This window comes from Uloborus diversus, chromosome 6 (assembly GCF_026930045.1).
Source record: "Uloborus diversus isolate 005 chromosome 6, Udiv.v.3.1, whole genome shotgun sequence".
Taxonomy (NCBI): domain Eukaryota; kingdom Metazoa; phylum Arthropoda; class Arachnida; order Araneae; family Uloboridae; genus Uloborus; species Uloborus diversus.
This window is the reverse complement of record NC_072736.1, coordinates 63,442,095-63,459,642: the sequence shown is the minus strand read 5'-3', so window position 1 is coordinate 63,459,642 and position 17,548 is coordinate 63,442,095. Positions and strand designations below refer to the sequence as shown.

General features: G+C 35.0%; 1 protein-coding gene across 1 annotated transcript in view; it reads right to left on the bottom strand.

Annotated features, from left to right (window-relative positions):
- LOC129224782 (monocarboxylate transporter 9-like) overlaps nt 1-15,980 on the bottom strand; it is a 68,498-nt gene extending 52,518 nt beyond the window's left edge. Inside the window, exon 1 of the mRNA XM_054859330.1 lies at nt 15,779-15,980. Coding sequence (XP_054715305.1) covers nt 15,779-15,974 — 196 coding nt within the window. The 5' untranslated portion in view covers nt 15,975-15,980. The remainder of the gene's footprint in view (nt 1-15,778) is intronic.
- Nucleotides 15,981-17,548: the final 1,568 nt, after the last annotated feature.

Genomic DNA, 17,548 nt, shown 5'->3' with positions numbered 1-17,548 from the left:
CAGCACTCTCTTGTGGGCAAGTCGGCGCCTTTAATCTTTTGAGAAATGACTGAGCTCATTGTATCGAGTGAAGCCTTGCTCATACAAACGCTCGTGACGTCTTCAAAACGACTCGTGCCACGGCATGACAATTTAATTCGCAACTTCAACGAACTATAGGGGGCACTGAAGCCACTGTCTAATGGCGGACTTAAAAACTAAATCAAACGCACATGGTAACGAAGAAAATGCTAAAAGTGTTGTGATTTTTGTTCGTACGTATGATTTTTTCACTTTATTCTTTTTAAATTAATTTTCAAAATCTTGTGGATATTCTGGCCCACGTAGAAAGAAATGAGAATTCAAGAAGCATTACTAAACGTCAAAGATTAATGCAAACTACGTAGTTCGTAGTTCTAAGCAGCCAGGGCCGATCCTAGGGTGTCGGCCGCCCATGTGCAAAGACCTAATGTGCCGCCCCTCAAGAGTAATTTGCATATTTTGACTAATCTTTAACGTTTATATATATATCTTTCTTTAAATTTCTATGCCAAGTTCGAATTTAAAAAAGGGGGGGGGGAAACAGAAGAATGATCTTATAAAAAGGATGAAATTTTTTATAGTAAGAAACTCCTTTGGTACAATTCATATCTTTGAAGAAAGTAATAGATACCAAAATTTGCTAGTCGTAAAAACGCATTTTATAGTCTTTCTTCGGTGACATTAGAGAAGGGACGGAGGAAGGGGAAGCGTGGGAGGAGGTGTCAGGGGTTCAGGGGAGGAGGATTGCTCCAAGAAAATTATCGAAATTGGCGTATGAAAAATATTTTTAGTTAATCTGTGATTAGTTTGGTTGCAAGGGCAAAAGAGTCAAGTATATTCAAGGTGCATGGAGAAATTTTCGAAATTGACGTTTTAGGAACTTTTTCGAGACTTTAGGTGAAAGTAATGTTGCAGTTCTTTCCTAAAATTCTTTCAAAATTGAAATCAATTGAAGCTATTTTTTAAGACCGTAGCTTAGGAAGAATCGGCGTTCTTCCCGAAAAATCTCCGAAACTAAAATTTTAAACCCGCAATTTCGGGTTACCTTAGTTGACCTTGCAAGAGGGAGGGAAATTCAATCGTCTCCTATCGAAAGATTTCGAAATATAAGTTTAACACGCAAATTTAGGACGTCTTTGGTGACAGTAGGGGATCGGGGATCTGGCGGCTATCCTCCGGTAATTTCTCGGCACTATTTTTTCAATAACCCGTTTTTTGGCTAGATTTGAAAACAATAGGGGAAACGTGGAAATATTCCAAACCAAAACATTTTTCGGAACTGAAATCCATTATAGGTTTTTTTGGGGGAAGGAAGGATTTTGGAGCTCTTAAGCGGATGTTTCTAAAATCGCAATTTTATGTTACTTTGGTGACGTTAACAAAACTGGGAAGCTTCTACGGATCCTTCGGATATTTTTCAACATTAATGTCTGAAAAATACAATTATAGACTTTTGTCCACCTCACCTCGACGATTGATGGATATGCCCTAACGCCGTGAAAAGTTACATAAACCTGGTAGTTCTCCTCCGGAATTCTTTAGAAATATAAGTCCCAAAATCGTATTTTAAGCATTGTTTGATAACGATGGGACTAAGAGCGGGCGGGGGTTCAGTGTGCCCTCACGAACTACGTTTTTGAAACTGAAGTCAATTTCAGGCTAGTTTTGGCAGGAAGCTGTGGCTCCACGGAACCGTCTAAAAACGAAATTTTTAGGTATAGTGATTGCGTTGGAGAAAAGGGGGATCCGGGGTCTTTCCCCAAAAGTTCTTGAAACTGATGTTTGAAAAACGCAATTTTAGTTTATTTTTCAATACGTTAAGGGAGAGGGTTGAATTAGGGGCTTCTCTAAAGACGCTAATTGAGACTGTCTTTGGTAAATGTTTGCGAATGGATTTCGGGGTCCTCCACTGCAAAAATTTCGAAAAATGCCAAAGCAATTTTATATGACGTTTGATGATAGGAAGGGCTGTCGTCCGGAAACCCGTTTTGCATTTTGGAGCCAACATTTTTAGGCTATGTTTAATTAAGTTAAGGTGGAAGAGGTGAATCAGAGACTTAATTGGGACCTTAAGATCGATGGTTCAACCTGCGAAATTTTCCGAAAGTAAAGTCCTAGAAACGTAATTTTAAGCCTTCTTTAGTTTCGTCAAGGAGGTCATGGCATCCTTTTGGACCTTCGTTTTGGAGCTACATTTAAATTTGCTTCCCGGGGCAAGGGCCCTGTCCTCCTACCTGATCTGAAACCGGGCAGTTCATTCAAGATTTTAATCAGAAATATTGTCCTAAAGGGGGAAAAGTACAACATTTTAGTTCGTCATTCATATATGTTACTCTCAAGGGAGTCGCAATTTTTCACTTTCTCACCACGCATCCACGATTGTTAAACACAGAGTTTGTTACATAGTTTGTTGTTTGAAATGCTTGCGGGAGTATCTAATCAGTTTAGCTTTTTTTTAATAAATAAAATATGTCTTCATTGTTTAGGTCTATAAAAGCTTGGGGGGTAAACATTAGTCGCCACCCTGGGTGCTTCTTTTAGAAGGCACCATTTCATGCTTCAGAAGGGGAGCTTTCCCCTCCCCTGTATCCATGGCTGATTACCGTTTCTGTCACAAACTTTGCAATCAGATGAAGCATGTGTGTTAAGAGTAGATATTAATGGACAATGAACCAAAGCAATGTTCCCTAACATTCTATTTTTCTTAAACTATGCTATGCTGTAGGGAAATCGACAACATACTTTGACAATTGAACATTTAAAAATAAGCATATTTATTCTACTTATTATAAGTTATCCTGTGAAAAATTCTTGAAGAATTTTACTTGATTATAAGAACTATATGATGCGGCCTGCGGCCGCCCCTTGCTTTGGCCGCCCTTGTGCGGCGCACACTCTGCACACCTGCTAGGATCGGCCCTGTAAGCAGCTATTTCCACGATGTTGAATTCGATATTTATCAATTCTTGATAAAACTAAATAATAATTGTGGCCTGACAAGAACAACAATTAATACTAGAAAATTCAATATGACATTACAAATTATTATCGAAAGAAGATGATACTTCTTTGCCTTGCTTGGCTAGCGCTTATTGTTTTGCATTTGTTGCCGAGTTATTTCTCTCGACTTCCCGAATCGGTTAATTTAAAATTTTTCTGTTTCGATTTTTCTAATTTCTGAGTTACGATTTAATTATATGTCAAGTTATGCAAATCATCTACAGAATTCTTACGGATATATGGTGGTAGTTTTCTTTTCAGTTGATTGACCATTATTTCTTTTCACTTATCGAATTCTGTAATCTTACTACCATTTTATTCCACTCATGATAAAAATTAAAAATGGTTTAACTAAAAACGCGAAATCTCGCCAAGGCTACTTTGCTCGCACTATACTAAAACTATAACCCTAAACAAATTTGGCGAAACTTTTCAGCTGAGAATAAAAGGAATAAAGTAAATTCTTTCTCGGTTATTCATTTTGTTCTACGATAATATATTCAAGAAAATATTTTGCATACTGTCCATTCCAACTAAATGCTGCTGTAAAATATAGTAAGTTTAATTAATTTAAGATTAAAAAAAAACCCATATTCTTACAAATTCATACAAAACAATAAAAATTTTTACCTTGTATAACGTTATCCAAGTTTGTTAATCCAGAATTTTCGCTTTCACCAATTATTAAGGAAATAATGAAAACTAACATTATTTTGAGAAGCTCGAGAATACTACTAAGGGACGAATTAATTTCTGTAGCTGAAAGCAAACTAAGACACATCGATTGCGTTAATAACTACTCAGAACAAGCTGCCTGTGTTTACGTCAACAGACACACGTGGAACGCAACGTGGCAATGTTTTAGTTTCATTTGCAGTTTTGTAAATCACCGCAAGGTAGCGTATTCGAGCGCTGGAGTTCCGATAATATGTTTTAGTAATGTTTAACATGCAGGGAAAGGCTTTATTGTGACAAGGCTGAACTGGATTCGGTAACTTAACTATTTTACTGGTAAGACCGTGTCATTTCAGGGGAATGAAGAAACGAAAAAGTGGTCAACAATGAACGCTGTCTATTGGAGTTTAGGGTTCATCCACTGGAGTTAGGGTTAAAATTTCAGTTATCAAAATATCATCAAACAGGCAATGGCTTCGTTCAAATGTAGAAGCATTTTTTACCCGTCATATCTTGACAGGCGATTTTCTAATTATTATAATAATGTAAGAAAATAAACAACAGTTATTTGAGGACACAGTTACTATTTAAAGGTTTGAGTTTGCACTGATTGGGGATATTTCGATAATTGGGAATCTGGCGATCTTTCTTCATTGGCGTCAATTTTTGGCCCCAGCGCCTACGCGAGAGGTATTTTTCTTTCCAAATCGAAACAAAGAGATCGGAAACATCTATTCACATAGGGTTACGTTAAATCAGCAGGGTTATCAAAATAAAATTATTTACGCCAAAAATGAGATGACCGTGCCAGATTCCCAGTTATCGAAATTTCCCCCACTGATTGAATATATCCGATACATATCAAAATGTGATGTATACCAAAATATCGGATATATATCAAAACATCGGATATACACTGGTGTGCAAAAATTAAGGACGAGACGGTTTTTTCAATATAACTTTGCACAAAAGCTTTCCAAATCAACACATTTAATACCGTAAGATCCCCAATACGTAAGGACATGTGTAATGTAAGCAACACTTGCTGAAAGAGAAATCAGAGGGATAAAAAGAAGCTTTATTGAAAAAGTAGCATGGAGCGCAATGCGACTGAAGGCAGAAACATCCCTGTGATGGGTGTCCTGTCCAGCAAGAAACATCCGGTCTTTAGTAGGGGAACCTAAAGCCCTCGATCCGTCTCTTAAGTGGCGACATGCTCCGGCGTCCGCCATTTTGTGTCGTTCCGCAACTTTCTCCCTATCTCAATAGTAGAAAAATACCGAGTTTCGCTCATTGAAAAGTATCTTTTTATCAACGAATGTTTACAGGTTTTTAAGTGTAACTTATGTAACTGACAATATACGTACAAAAATGTTGAATTTTATCTTAGTAAAATGTATTATTTATTATTAAACCGCATATTAGTAAAAATGTGTTTCGAAGGAATTTTCGATATTTTTAAGAGTAATTTCCTTTTTTTTTTCACCATAAAGACATTCTGAGTTATAAATTACCTGAAGTGCTTTGAATATGCGATTTATGATTAGAAATTTGGTGTAGTAGAAAAGTAGTGAGCCAAATTAACTATGTTATAAAGTGTTTGTAACTTGGGCAAGAGTTTGAACTTATTCATATAAAGCAGTATCATTTATATTACTAATGTGTGTAGTTTTCTTATGGAAAATTATTCACATCTAAAAAATTGCAAAATTTCTTTTTGCCTTAACTAATAAGGTTTTATTTTCAGTGGGACTCTTCCGTATTTTTTTTTTTTTTTTTTTTTTTTTTTTTTTTTTTTTTTTTTTTTTTTTTTTTTTGCATTTTACCAACACTTGCTTGTTTCTCATGACGATTTTAAATTAAAAAATGCCTTTCATTTAAACCAGATTTTTAAAGATACTACTAATTCTTTAAAAATCAACAAACTCATATTAAAGTGTTTTAACCAGTTTTAAATCAATATAAAAAAAATAATAGTAATTGAATCATTTGATACCAATAGGAATTCAAATAAACGAGTGCAGATTACATCTTTGACGAACTGTTATAAATTGCAATAATGAATTTTAATAAATCAACAGACACTAGAATAAATCATATATATTTTTTTTATTGAAAAATTTTCACGTCGAATAATTAAACGAAAACAGCATTTTTCCGGACCAAAAAAAAAAAAAAACTTCAGATAATTTATAAATTGGCTTGAGTTATATGTTACTGCAATCTCAAAGAAGCTTAATTTTTTAAATAAATAATTTCACATTTTTTATATCTTGAGAATAGAAAATTTACATTAGAAATAAATAAAATAATTAGCATATTTAAATTTTGACGGCTTTGTTTTCTTAAACTCAGAACTATCAGTTTTAAAAACAAGGCGAATATTTTACCGCTGCTAGCAATTTATTAGGTGCCGTTACATAGTTAAGCTTTACAATATTTGAAGGAACTATATATGATTTTAGTGAATATCCTTATCATACCATAAAAATCAACAAACTATCTGACATTTTCATGAAAAGTAAAAAATATTACAATTTCAACAATAGTTTCAAAATGTATCTGAAATTGCACAGAATTGAATTGAAAAATGGAATATATCTGTATTTGCAACAGTATTTCACTATTAGTGGAAAAGTGTTTAAAATTTGATATGATGTTACACACAAACTATTTTTTACGCTAAGCAATGTGCGAAAAGTACATGATACATACATGGAGTAGGTAGATGTCTTAAAATTAATTTGAAATACCAAATAGAAGTCAATTCTTTATGATAAAATATTTACATAATCTCTGAGGCGGCAATTCTCATTCCAATGCTTTGCTGGAACATTTTTTTGCCTTTCTCAGCTCTAAATTTTGATTTGTACTTTTAAGTAAAAATTGTACTCTGTAAGGGACAAAGATATTTGTAATTTTGGTAAGTAAGTCACAGCATTGAGGAAAATCTGAAAAATGTTCCACAGCAGCGTTTACAAACAAGTCCTGTAACAGCTTTAGATCAATTTCTGCTTTAAGAATTTTTTCTTCATTGGATCTAAAGAGATTCTCAAAGTGTAGAAATACATGAAATGCTTCATCAGAGACGTAAGTTAAGCTATTTTCATCAGTTCTAAATTCCTTTAACTTTGAAAATAATTGAATACTATTATTACAGTTAGAGTCATCAGATAATGTCTTAATGCATATGGGGCAAAGTTTGCTCCTCTTTAAAATAACTTTCACTATTGATCCAGATAAATAATATAATGAATTTTCTTCATTTTCTGGTAGTTGCATCTCAATAATATCACTATGCATTTCAATATCATCTTTTCAGAAGTCAATATCAAAGGACAGTGCTTCAGTGTAGGTAATGTTTAAAAAATCACGATTTGGATCCCACACTTCGATGTCACTTTTGTTGAAATCAATGTCGAAAGAAAGAACATCTTCAAGTAGGGATTCCTGTGCAATGCCTGTTTTATTTTCAGAATACAACTGAATAATGGGTATTCCCGTTTCCTCATCTGGGTCCCTGAAACTGTTCCCTTTCACGCCAGACGTGAAATATTGCGAAAGAATAACCATCCTCAAGCAGGTTTTAAATTCCTTGCAATTGGGAACAGGATTTTTTAATCTAATTGTGGAGAAAAGGTTTTCAATGGCATCCTGAGAAAATCTTGACAACAAGAGAAATTTAAATTTATAGTCTTTTAAATATGTCTCATGCAAAGCCAACATAGACGATGTTGTCAGTACAATGCCAGCTTGTACAGGCTTCCATATACCGCGCACTCCAATTTTCAAATTGCTGAAAAGCCAAGTTACGTTTTCAAGAAATGCTATACTCTCATCATAGTTACGTTTGTTTAAACTTAGTGATGAGTGTGAGCGGGAAGTTACAATTCCAAACCACTTTGCCACTGTATCAATAAACCAAGCTGTAGCTAGTGCAGATTTATCTAGCTTATTTGAAGTAACATAATATCTCAAGGCTACAGCTACAGAATGATTTATTAGAGCATGTGCCGGCCCAACCTTCATTTTATCGTAATGCCCCATATTTAAACAATTTTTTGTTATTTTTGGACATAACTTAAGTTCACTCTGCTCTTCTATCAGGATCATGTCTTTAATATGTTGAATGGATACTTCATTTGTAACAAGGTTTTGCTCTTTCACAATTTCATCAGGTAGAAAGATAGTTTGACCTTGAGTAATATGGTTGCGAAGATTCTTTAACACATGAGGGGCATCTGCTATAAAAAATAGTTTTCGGGAACTGTTTACAGGGTGGGGGCAAAAAGCTTGAATCTGAAGATCTTTTTTCTTTATTCTTTTAACACCGACATCACATACCCTCCAAAAAGCCTGATTATGAGGCCCCATGTCAGAGACAACAGAATCAGTTGTCATCCCAATTGATTCACACTGTTCAATAACTTGAAATATAATTTTTTTCAAAGTAAAAGGACAAATCGATTGCCCTGTGAAATGGTAGCCAACTACTTGCTTCCAGCGTGTCGATATGCCTCCTACAAAAACAACCAATGCATGATTAGCCACCTCTTCGAAAGTCCCATCGGCAGAAGGTATTGGTGGAGCTCCAATCACACATTTTGTTAACGCATCTAAAATCAAACCTTCTGCTACTTGCATCTCATCAATCATGACTGTTGCATATCTCTCCTCACGTAACATGGAACTAATTTTAAGTTTCAAAAGATTTAAAACTTCGTGAGAAATACCTGGCTTTAGTATAAAACTCTGTATTCGTCTCTGAAGGGTTCTTAAAGTTGGCAATGGATAACCGCTTTCTCTTAAATAATTATATCCTTTGGTGCTGCAGGCTAAATATATTTTTAAAGCTTTTTCTACACTTTCATCAGACCATACTTGTCTTTTACTGATGCCTTTTTTCATAGACGCAATTTGATCTTCAGTGAATAAAGTAGCAAATTGCTTTTGAAAAGTGCCCAGTTCTTGCTCTTTTTTCCGTAACTTCTTTTGCAGAACTTGCAACTTATTTTTTAAGATTTCCGATCTCTTCAATATGCGCACTCGAGGAAGGTTCTTCATGTGATAGGGAAAACTCATTCTCAGCTAGTAGTAGCTCATTGACTAAAAAATAAAAATTCATATTAAGGAACAAAATAGCAAAACCATATTTGTTTATAAACCTCACTTTCAAGTTTTGTATGATCGATTCGAAGGTTTGATTTTAGACGAACTATTTTTAAAGAGAGAAAAACAACTTAAGAAATTATTTTTAGTAATGAAATAAATAAATAAATAAATAGAGTGAAAGGGGCAGGAATATTTAAAAGTTATATAAAGAGATATTTATATACAAAGAAAATATAACAATATGCCAATATGCTCCTAAAATACCGAATGTTGGATATTATGACAACAAAAAATTCCAAATAATGTAAGCAATAACAATATGCCAATATGCTCCTAAAATACCGAATGTTGGATATTATGACAACAAAAAATTCAAAATAATGTAAATAATAACAATATGCCAATATGCTTCTAAGATACCGAATGTTGGATATTATGACAACAAAAAATTCCAAATGATGTAAACATGTAAATTTAGAGCTGAATATTAATTCTTCGTACTTGCAATATTTTTTAGAATTAAACAATATACGGACCTTTAAAAAAAAAATTCAAGTATGAAAAATTATGCTATTTTTACCTTCTGCATTTTCTGATTGAACATCTTCAATTTCAAACGTTTCCTCGGAACTTTGATTCTTTAACCTTGATTGTTCAGAACCTACAAAATAAGTGTATTACAATGCTAATCGAGAGTTTATTTTTTAAAAAAAAACTACATTTAAGTAAAATTTGCATTTAGAAGAAAACAAATGACTAAAAATATATCTATTAAAAACCTACCAAGGGGGAGGGGGGATTACAGGGATAGTTTTGAACATAATTAGATAATTCAAATCAAGGTTAGCCACTTACTTATTTAAAAACAAAAGTTTCGCTTATTTTTTTACTTGATATATTTTCTCATTGAATACCTACAATTTCAAGCATTTCCTCCGAATCTTGATCACTTTTAATGACATTAACATTTATTTTAAATTTTCTGTAGTGAAATTTTTTTAACACAATATATTGAGCTAATGAAAAATGGGGTAGTACATACATTCCCAACAATATAATTGTAAAAATATTTTAGGGGAAAATACAGCCCCCCCCCCCCCCGCCCGCAACATGAGCCTCCCTGCTTGCTCGAAAGGTTTAGGCTATGGAACTTTGCACCTTTCTCGCCCCTCAGGAGAATATTAATAGTTAATATAATGATCGCTTCCCCTCCAAATAAAAGTAATGGCAATAAATGTGTCAAAAACCGGGGGGGGGGGGGAATGGAGGGAGGGATGTCACTTCGGAAAGGTGGGACGTAATGGGGGAAAGCGGTGGTCATATTTGGATTCAGAGGCTTAACAACGTTTCATCAACTTAAATTTTGAAATCACCATTTAAAGATTTAAAGAGACTTAGTTATAACATTCAAGGAAAGCCGCTTATATTTTAAAGCACGGGGGAGGGGTGTGGAACTAAATTCGGTTCTCGAGCCAAAAGGCAAATTTTAGTTCTTAAATGAATTAGGCAAATTAAGTACTGACACTTCTTGTACGTACAATAAATAAAAATTAATTAATAGGAAATATTCCTTTAAAAAAATGAATTTAATTGGGAACTGTTTACCTTCAATGTTTTCTGATAGAGCAGCTTGAAGTTCAGGAGTTTCTGCGCAAAGCTGCACATCGTTACCTGCAATGAAGCCTTAATTTAATTTTTTTTTAAATTTACAAAAGCATTTAAAGATAACTTTTGTGTGAATAGGTACGTACCATTTTTATCATCCATGGGAAAATCAATAGAGTGTACTGCGTTCACTTCAGGATCTTTGAGTAAAATATATTTACAGAGTTTTCTCGGTTTTTGTGGAGGTCGATGGCTGAACACTGATGGCACTGCAGTCTGCTTTAAAAGACGTCTGTTATCAGCTCTATGATTTTCAAATTGATCCTCCGTAAAATGTTCCTATTAAAAATTCATAATAATGTATTTAAAAGAAAATTTTTAAATAACAAATGAACCACTTTAATCTATTGGTGAAATATTACCAATAACATATAAATAGAATGAATTCCATGCCAATAAAAAGCATTTTTAAGAGTTTACATTCTAAGAAACTATAGTTTTATAAGTTTTTAACGTTTACAAACAAAAATGAAAGTCTAGGAAAAATTGAATAATATATGCTATCACAATATAAAAATAATTTTTAAAGGATAACACACACACACACACACACAAAAAAAAAAAAAAAAGATAAATTTGTCAGCTAAATATTTTTGACTTGCAGTTAAAGAAGATTAAGGACTTAGAATATTTTATTCTTTTTCTTTTTATTTTTAATAAACACTTATTACAGGTTCTTATTTACAGGTACGATCTTAAATTCAAATATATTGAATATTGCAGAATTCAAAACTAATATTTAACCGTTCTATCTACATGCGATGACTGAAACAAGCAATAACGAGACGTTTAAATAGTAATTCAAACATGTAATGTAAAATGTTAATGTTTATTGCTCGAACTGTTACTGCACAATTGGACAAATTCTATGTAAATTTGTATAGATTTGTGCCATATTATTATTTCAAATATTTGCACTGATTTTCGTACTATTAATCAAAATTGTATACATATCAGTTTTTCAGTTTTGCTAGCTGATTTTTATTCATGCTCAGTAATTTTTTGTAGTTATTGTACTAAACACCAGTTTGATTTTTATGTTTTACTTAGTTTATTCATGAAACTAAAATATACGAGAGAAACATTTTTATTGAAATATCATTCAGCCTTGAATAAGTGTATTAATATTAAATTGAACACTTACCTCGCACAATCTTGAGTTTTGATTGGGAATCCATCGATCTCTTGATATCCTATCCAGCCACAGTTTTCTTCTTCCTTCATTTCTTTTACCAATAGGTAAACGATACAACTTGTGACCCGATTTTGAAGTGTTGGAACATCCAAATGCACTACACCAAGGCATCTTCACATTTAAGATAGCTTTTGATGAAAATTACGCATAGCAAAGAGAAAATATCTGGTATTCCGCACAGTGAAATCACACAGGCAGCGACACAAAATGGCGGACTGAGCCCACGTGATTGCCCACCTCCAATCGCAGTCGAAAGCGGCACGCAGTGCATAGATCAAACTGTGTCGCCACTTAAGAGACGAATACAGGGCTTTAGCTTCCCCAAACGAGAACACCGCTACCTCCATACCTGTCCCTTTCAATGACGTTCGAAGGACGATTGTGGCTTCCCCGCTCTCTCCAGATGAGTATGCGATGAGAATCGCTACTCAGACTGAATCTGCTCTCATCTGTAAAGAGTACTCGTCCCCATTCATTGTCTCTCCAATTCCGGTGTTCCCGGCACCACAGAGAACGCCTTCTCCGATGGGCAGGCGTTAGAGGTACACACCGTACACTCGGCATCGTGCAAACAGACCACCACCGTGCAGTCTTCTGGCCACGGTAAAACGCGATATCGGTCGTCCAGTCGCCTGTGTCGTGTGTCTAGCGATTTCTCCCGCTGTCTGCCGCCTGTTTCTTCTGGCCTGTAAGACAATATACCGGTCATCTGCGGGTGTGGTTCCTCGTGGACGACCACTACTGAACCCCCGGATAGCTGTTCCTGTAGTTTGAAATTGTCTCCTAAGTCGTGAAACGATGTTGTGAGCAATACCGAACTCTGCAGCCACACTTGTCACACTGCGGCCTTCCTCCAACTTCCCAATGATTCGACCTCGGGTAGTGGGCATTTTACTAATTAAAACCCTTTCCTTAAATGGAATGACTAAATGTAAAACTCATTGCATAAAAAGCATTAGTCATTGCATTAGTTGATATAGTGCAGTAGTACAAGCAATTTTTATTCGAGTTGTGAATTTTTTTTTAAAAAATTTTCATAAAATTTATTCTGTCACAGTGAAAACATTGTAATTAATGACCAATCAAAGCAATTGTTGAAACAGGTAATGCTATCCTGAAATGAGCAAGAAATCGCCTCTCTCCTTTACTCTTGTGGTCACTTTCCTTTAAAAAAGTGTTTTTTGTTTTTGTTTTGTTTTTTTTAAACACAGTAATTTCCTCGGAACTTACTTAAAATCAAGTTTGTAGCTTTATCATATAACCAAAGGGTATGAAATTTATTGTTTCCTCCGTAATAATTAACCTTAACAGCTTAAAAAAAAACATGGTCCCTTGACTTTACACTACCACGTCCCTCAGTTTGTAGCTTCAGACGAAGGAAGAGAAAAAACAAATAGTGCTGAGATGTCCACAAGAAAAACTATTTTGTATTGAAGTAATTGTATTGTCATAGTCGTGCTAAAACCTTACAATTCGAAGACCATTTTTTTCTTTTTTGCCTCCAGTAATAAATTAAATGCATGATTTCCTTATAGGGAAAACGCGTTAATTTTTTTCGCATCAAAAGTGTGAAATTGCCGCCCCCCAAAAAGTGCCGCCCGGGGCGGACTGCCCCCTCCGTCCCTCCCTAGCTAGCCACTGTGCATAATACACATATATTGTACGCAATAATTAAAGTAAGTTTTTTAGTTCCAAAAGAGTAACGGCTTGACCATAATTACTCGATTCCCCCACCACCTTTTTCTTCAACTATTTGTGCATTAAGTTAAAGAAAGAGCTTTGGACAATGTGTTTGTTTCAGATATTAAATTCTATGCCTTTTTAACGATTCTGTAATTTAGAATTTTTTGTTTTACCGGCAAGTTTTAGATTTTAAGGTGGAATATCCTCTACAATGTTATCCTTCAATTTTGAAATATAATCAGTATCCTCCTGTTCCATGGCGCAACCGGGGAGGGGGGTCCACAGGGCACCCCTTTGGTTGCCCCATCCTTCCAGAATGCCGAGTTGAATGTTTTTCAAAAATATTCTTTATTATTGAAGAGAAAAAAACGCGTCTTTGAAAAAGAAAGTTATTTTAATATGAAAAAAATAATGATGTTGGGGTAAAACTTTAATTTTTTCTATTAATGAAACCTTTGAATTAAAAGTCTTCAAATGTTACAGCTAACTAGTCAGTTACTCGTCTCCCTCCGTCCTATTTCTTTTCTTTTTTCTTTATTACTTTTCTTTTTATAGTTCATCTGAAAATATGAAAGTTCTAAAATTCCACTCCTCCGAATCTTCCCCCGACAAAAGCATTATGCAAAGTTCCAAATTTCGTTTCCAGATCTTCAATTTTGCAAAATTTCCGGGGAAAATTTTCCAGGGAGGGGGATCCTGAATACTAAACAACATCACTTGAAACTGCGCTCGAAAATCACCTAAAATTGCGTTTTTGGAACTTCAATTTCGAAAGATTGCCGGCCCTAATGTTACCAAATATGGTCTTACAACCGCGATTTTAAAATTTTCATTGCAGAAAGTATTCGGGCAAGGGCATCTGAACCGCCTTCCTTTAATATCATCAAAAAATAGGTTTTTTGACTATGACTTACGAACAACTTAGGAGGAATAGCCTCTAAACCTCTTCTCCCCTAATATCATAGAATATTGCTTAAGTTTTTGGGACTTAAATTTTGAAAAATTTTCCTGCGGGGAGTGCCGGAATCCATTTCCTGTAAAAATATTCAAAGTTGCCTACAATTGCGTTTTTGGAAGCTCAATTTTAAGAATTTAGACGGGAGAAGAAGAATTGATTTCTATATAATTTTCAAAAAGAAAAGAAAAAAAAACATCGGGTGGAATCCCAGAGTTTCATCCCTTGTTGTAACGTCAATAAACATGGCCTATCATCGCGTTTTAAGGCTTCATCTTCTACAAATTTCCGCGGAGCCACTTTTATCTTTTGTCCCATAACCATTTGACCAATGATTGTCTAAAATTGCGATATTCAAAGTGGCGTTAACTTCGATATTAAAAATATTTTCCTTTTCCAAAACGCATTATTTGCATATCAGAGGAGCGGCTAAACTCGAAACAATATCGAGGTATGAAGTAAAAACTTACACCATATTCCAAGATTAATATTCACACATTTTTTGTATAAATTAAATGACAAACTTTTTTTTTCCATTTTATATTTGTCTAAAATAATCTCCCTCCAGGTGTTAACTATATTTTCCCTGAACGCCAGAGCATAGAGGTGCTCACAAGACATTTGCACGACGGCGCCGATCAGGCTTGGCGCGGCCCTGGTAAGAATTCATTTTTTTCCCCCCTTTCAGGGTAAAAAAAGATTATTTTGTCTTCCTAAAGTTTAACGAAAGACTTTAAAAAAAAGGAGCAATTTTTCTTTCCTCTCTTTTTTCCTTTTCTAAAATTTTCCCAAAAGAAAAAAATATCTGTGTCAGGTTATAATATAATTTGTTAGTATTTATTATTTTCATGTATTGAATGTAGTAGAATAACTTGTGACTCTTTTCGGAGTCACCTCTCAAGACTTTCCTTCAGGAATCCGAGAAGAGGTCTTGGTTACCATTTCGGACCCTTGAGAGGAACCCTACTTCATAACAGTTGTTAGCTACTACGGCTCTAGATTGAGATAGGAATGAAGTTTCAAGAACGACGTAAAATAACTAGGTTTAATATAGGGGAAGGACCTTGATTTCGAATTCCTCCAGGGAGGAGGGGGGGCAAAGGATATATAAATGCAAATTATACAAAAAAAAAAAAAAACGAAAACAACGCCATTTACATGTAAACACATTAATTTCACAAAGCCAGGGGGTGCAATTGCCCCCTTCCCCCATATGACGGGCCTGGATCGGGGTCGTGCACGGGGGAAGAAGGGACACCTGTTGGCCCGGGCCCGAGCCTGAAGAGAGGCAAAATATTTTTTAAACTAGGGGTGAAATATAGGGGTAAACAATTTGGAAGGGGGCCCAGAAAAGTCTATTGTGACTGGCTCCAAAATTTCTGTGCACGTCACTGGCCTGAATAGGCGGGTTCCGCAAAAAGTTTAAGAAGGTGTTCTACGGACTCTATGAGTTTGAGAAACCCTGAGCTCACCTGTTAGATGACGGATGGCATTTCTGACTGTGAAAGGCAAAGATGCTTCTCTGCGCGGCACTGCGTATTCCTCCAAGATCGCGACATAGAGCAGGCCGACCATTCTCGACAGGCCCGACACGATCGTGTTGATGACGGCGGCGCAAAATACGATCACCCACGCGTAGCCTTTGTCGGGCACTTCCAGGTTTTTCATGAGTTCGTCCGAAAAATTAAAAAGAAATAAAAGTACGCCCTTGCGCTTTTCAAGTGCTTCTCGCTGAACGAAGATGTGATGTAGACACAGCTGTCTGTCATTTTGCAGGGAGATAAGGACGCTGTCCTTCATCATTGCATTATGATGCGCGCATGAATACCTTCATGGTCATTATGCATCTTTGGTTATGTAATAATCTTGGTGTTGTCAAAGACCAGACAGAGCTTTTATGTATCCTCATATAAATAACAGCCGATGATCGAGTAACCCGCGTGTTTCAAGAATGAAACTCGTGCCACGGCATGATAATTTGATAATTCGCAACTCCAACAAACTATAGGGGGCACTGCAGCCACCGTCTAATGGCGGATGAAAAAGGTAAAACAAACGCACGCCGCGCCGTAGCGTAAAAAAATGCTCATAAGCCTAGTAAATTTTGTTCGTATGCACGATTTTTTTGCTTTATTCTTTTCAAATTAATTGTCAAAGTCTTGTGGATATTCTGGCCCAAGTAGAAAGAAATGAGAATTCAAAAAGCATTACTAAACGTCAAAAATTAATGCAAATTACGTATTTCGTCGTTCTAAGCAGCCATTTCCACGATGTTGAATTCGATATTTATCAATTCTTGATAAAACTAAATAATAATTGTGGCCTGACAAGAATAACAATTAATGCTAGATAATTTAATTATATGACATTACGAATTATTATCAAAAGAAGAGGATACTTCTTTGCCTTGCTTGGCTAACGCTAATTGTTTTGCATTTGTAGCTGAGTTATTTTTCTCAACTTGCCGAATCGGTTAATTTTAATTTTTTTTGTTTCGTATTTTTTCTAATTTCTGCGTTACGATTTAATTATGTCATACCATGCAAATCATCAACAACGTTCTCATGGATATATGGTGGTAGTTTTATTTTAAATTGATCTAACATTATTTCTTTAAACTTATCGAATTCTGTAATATTTCTACCATTTTATTCCACTCATGATAAAAAAATAAATATGGTTTAACTGACATGCGAAATCTCGCCAAATGTTCTTTGCTCGCACAATACTAAAACTATAACCCTTAACTATAATCATACTATTTTGTAGGGCTCGACCGATGGCACTTTTTGGCCGATGGGCCGATGTTCAATGATGGCCGATGGCCGATTGCCGATTGTTTTCCTCCAAATGGCCGATTGCCGATGGCCGATGGCCGATGGCTAAAAGAAATCTAACGGAAATAAATTGATAAGATTGTCAGGGATTTAAAGAATCATTTATTCATTTCACTTTACTTCCTTTCTACGAATAAGGACTTGTAATTAAAAAAAATCAAATTTCGACCTAATTTCTATTTTACGATCACCCAATTCAAACTTTACAAGTTTTTTTCGACACATCTGTACACGCATATGTACCTAAGAACATATAAATGACCAAAATATCCATTTTGAACACCTCCTCAGTTAATTATCACAAGTTCTCTTCTGATGTCTTCATACGCTAAAATTTGCGTCACTCAGAAACGTTATAAAGTAGTAAGTTGAAAACTCATACATACGTAGTATGATCTAAAAATT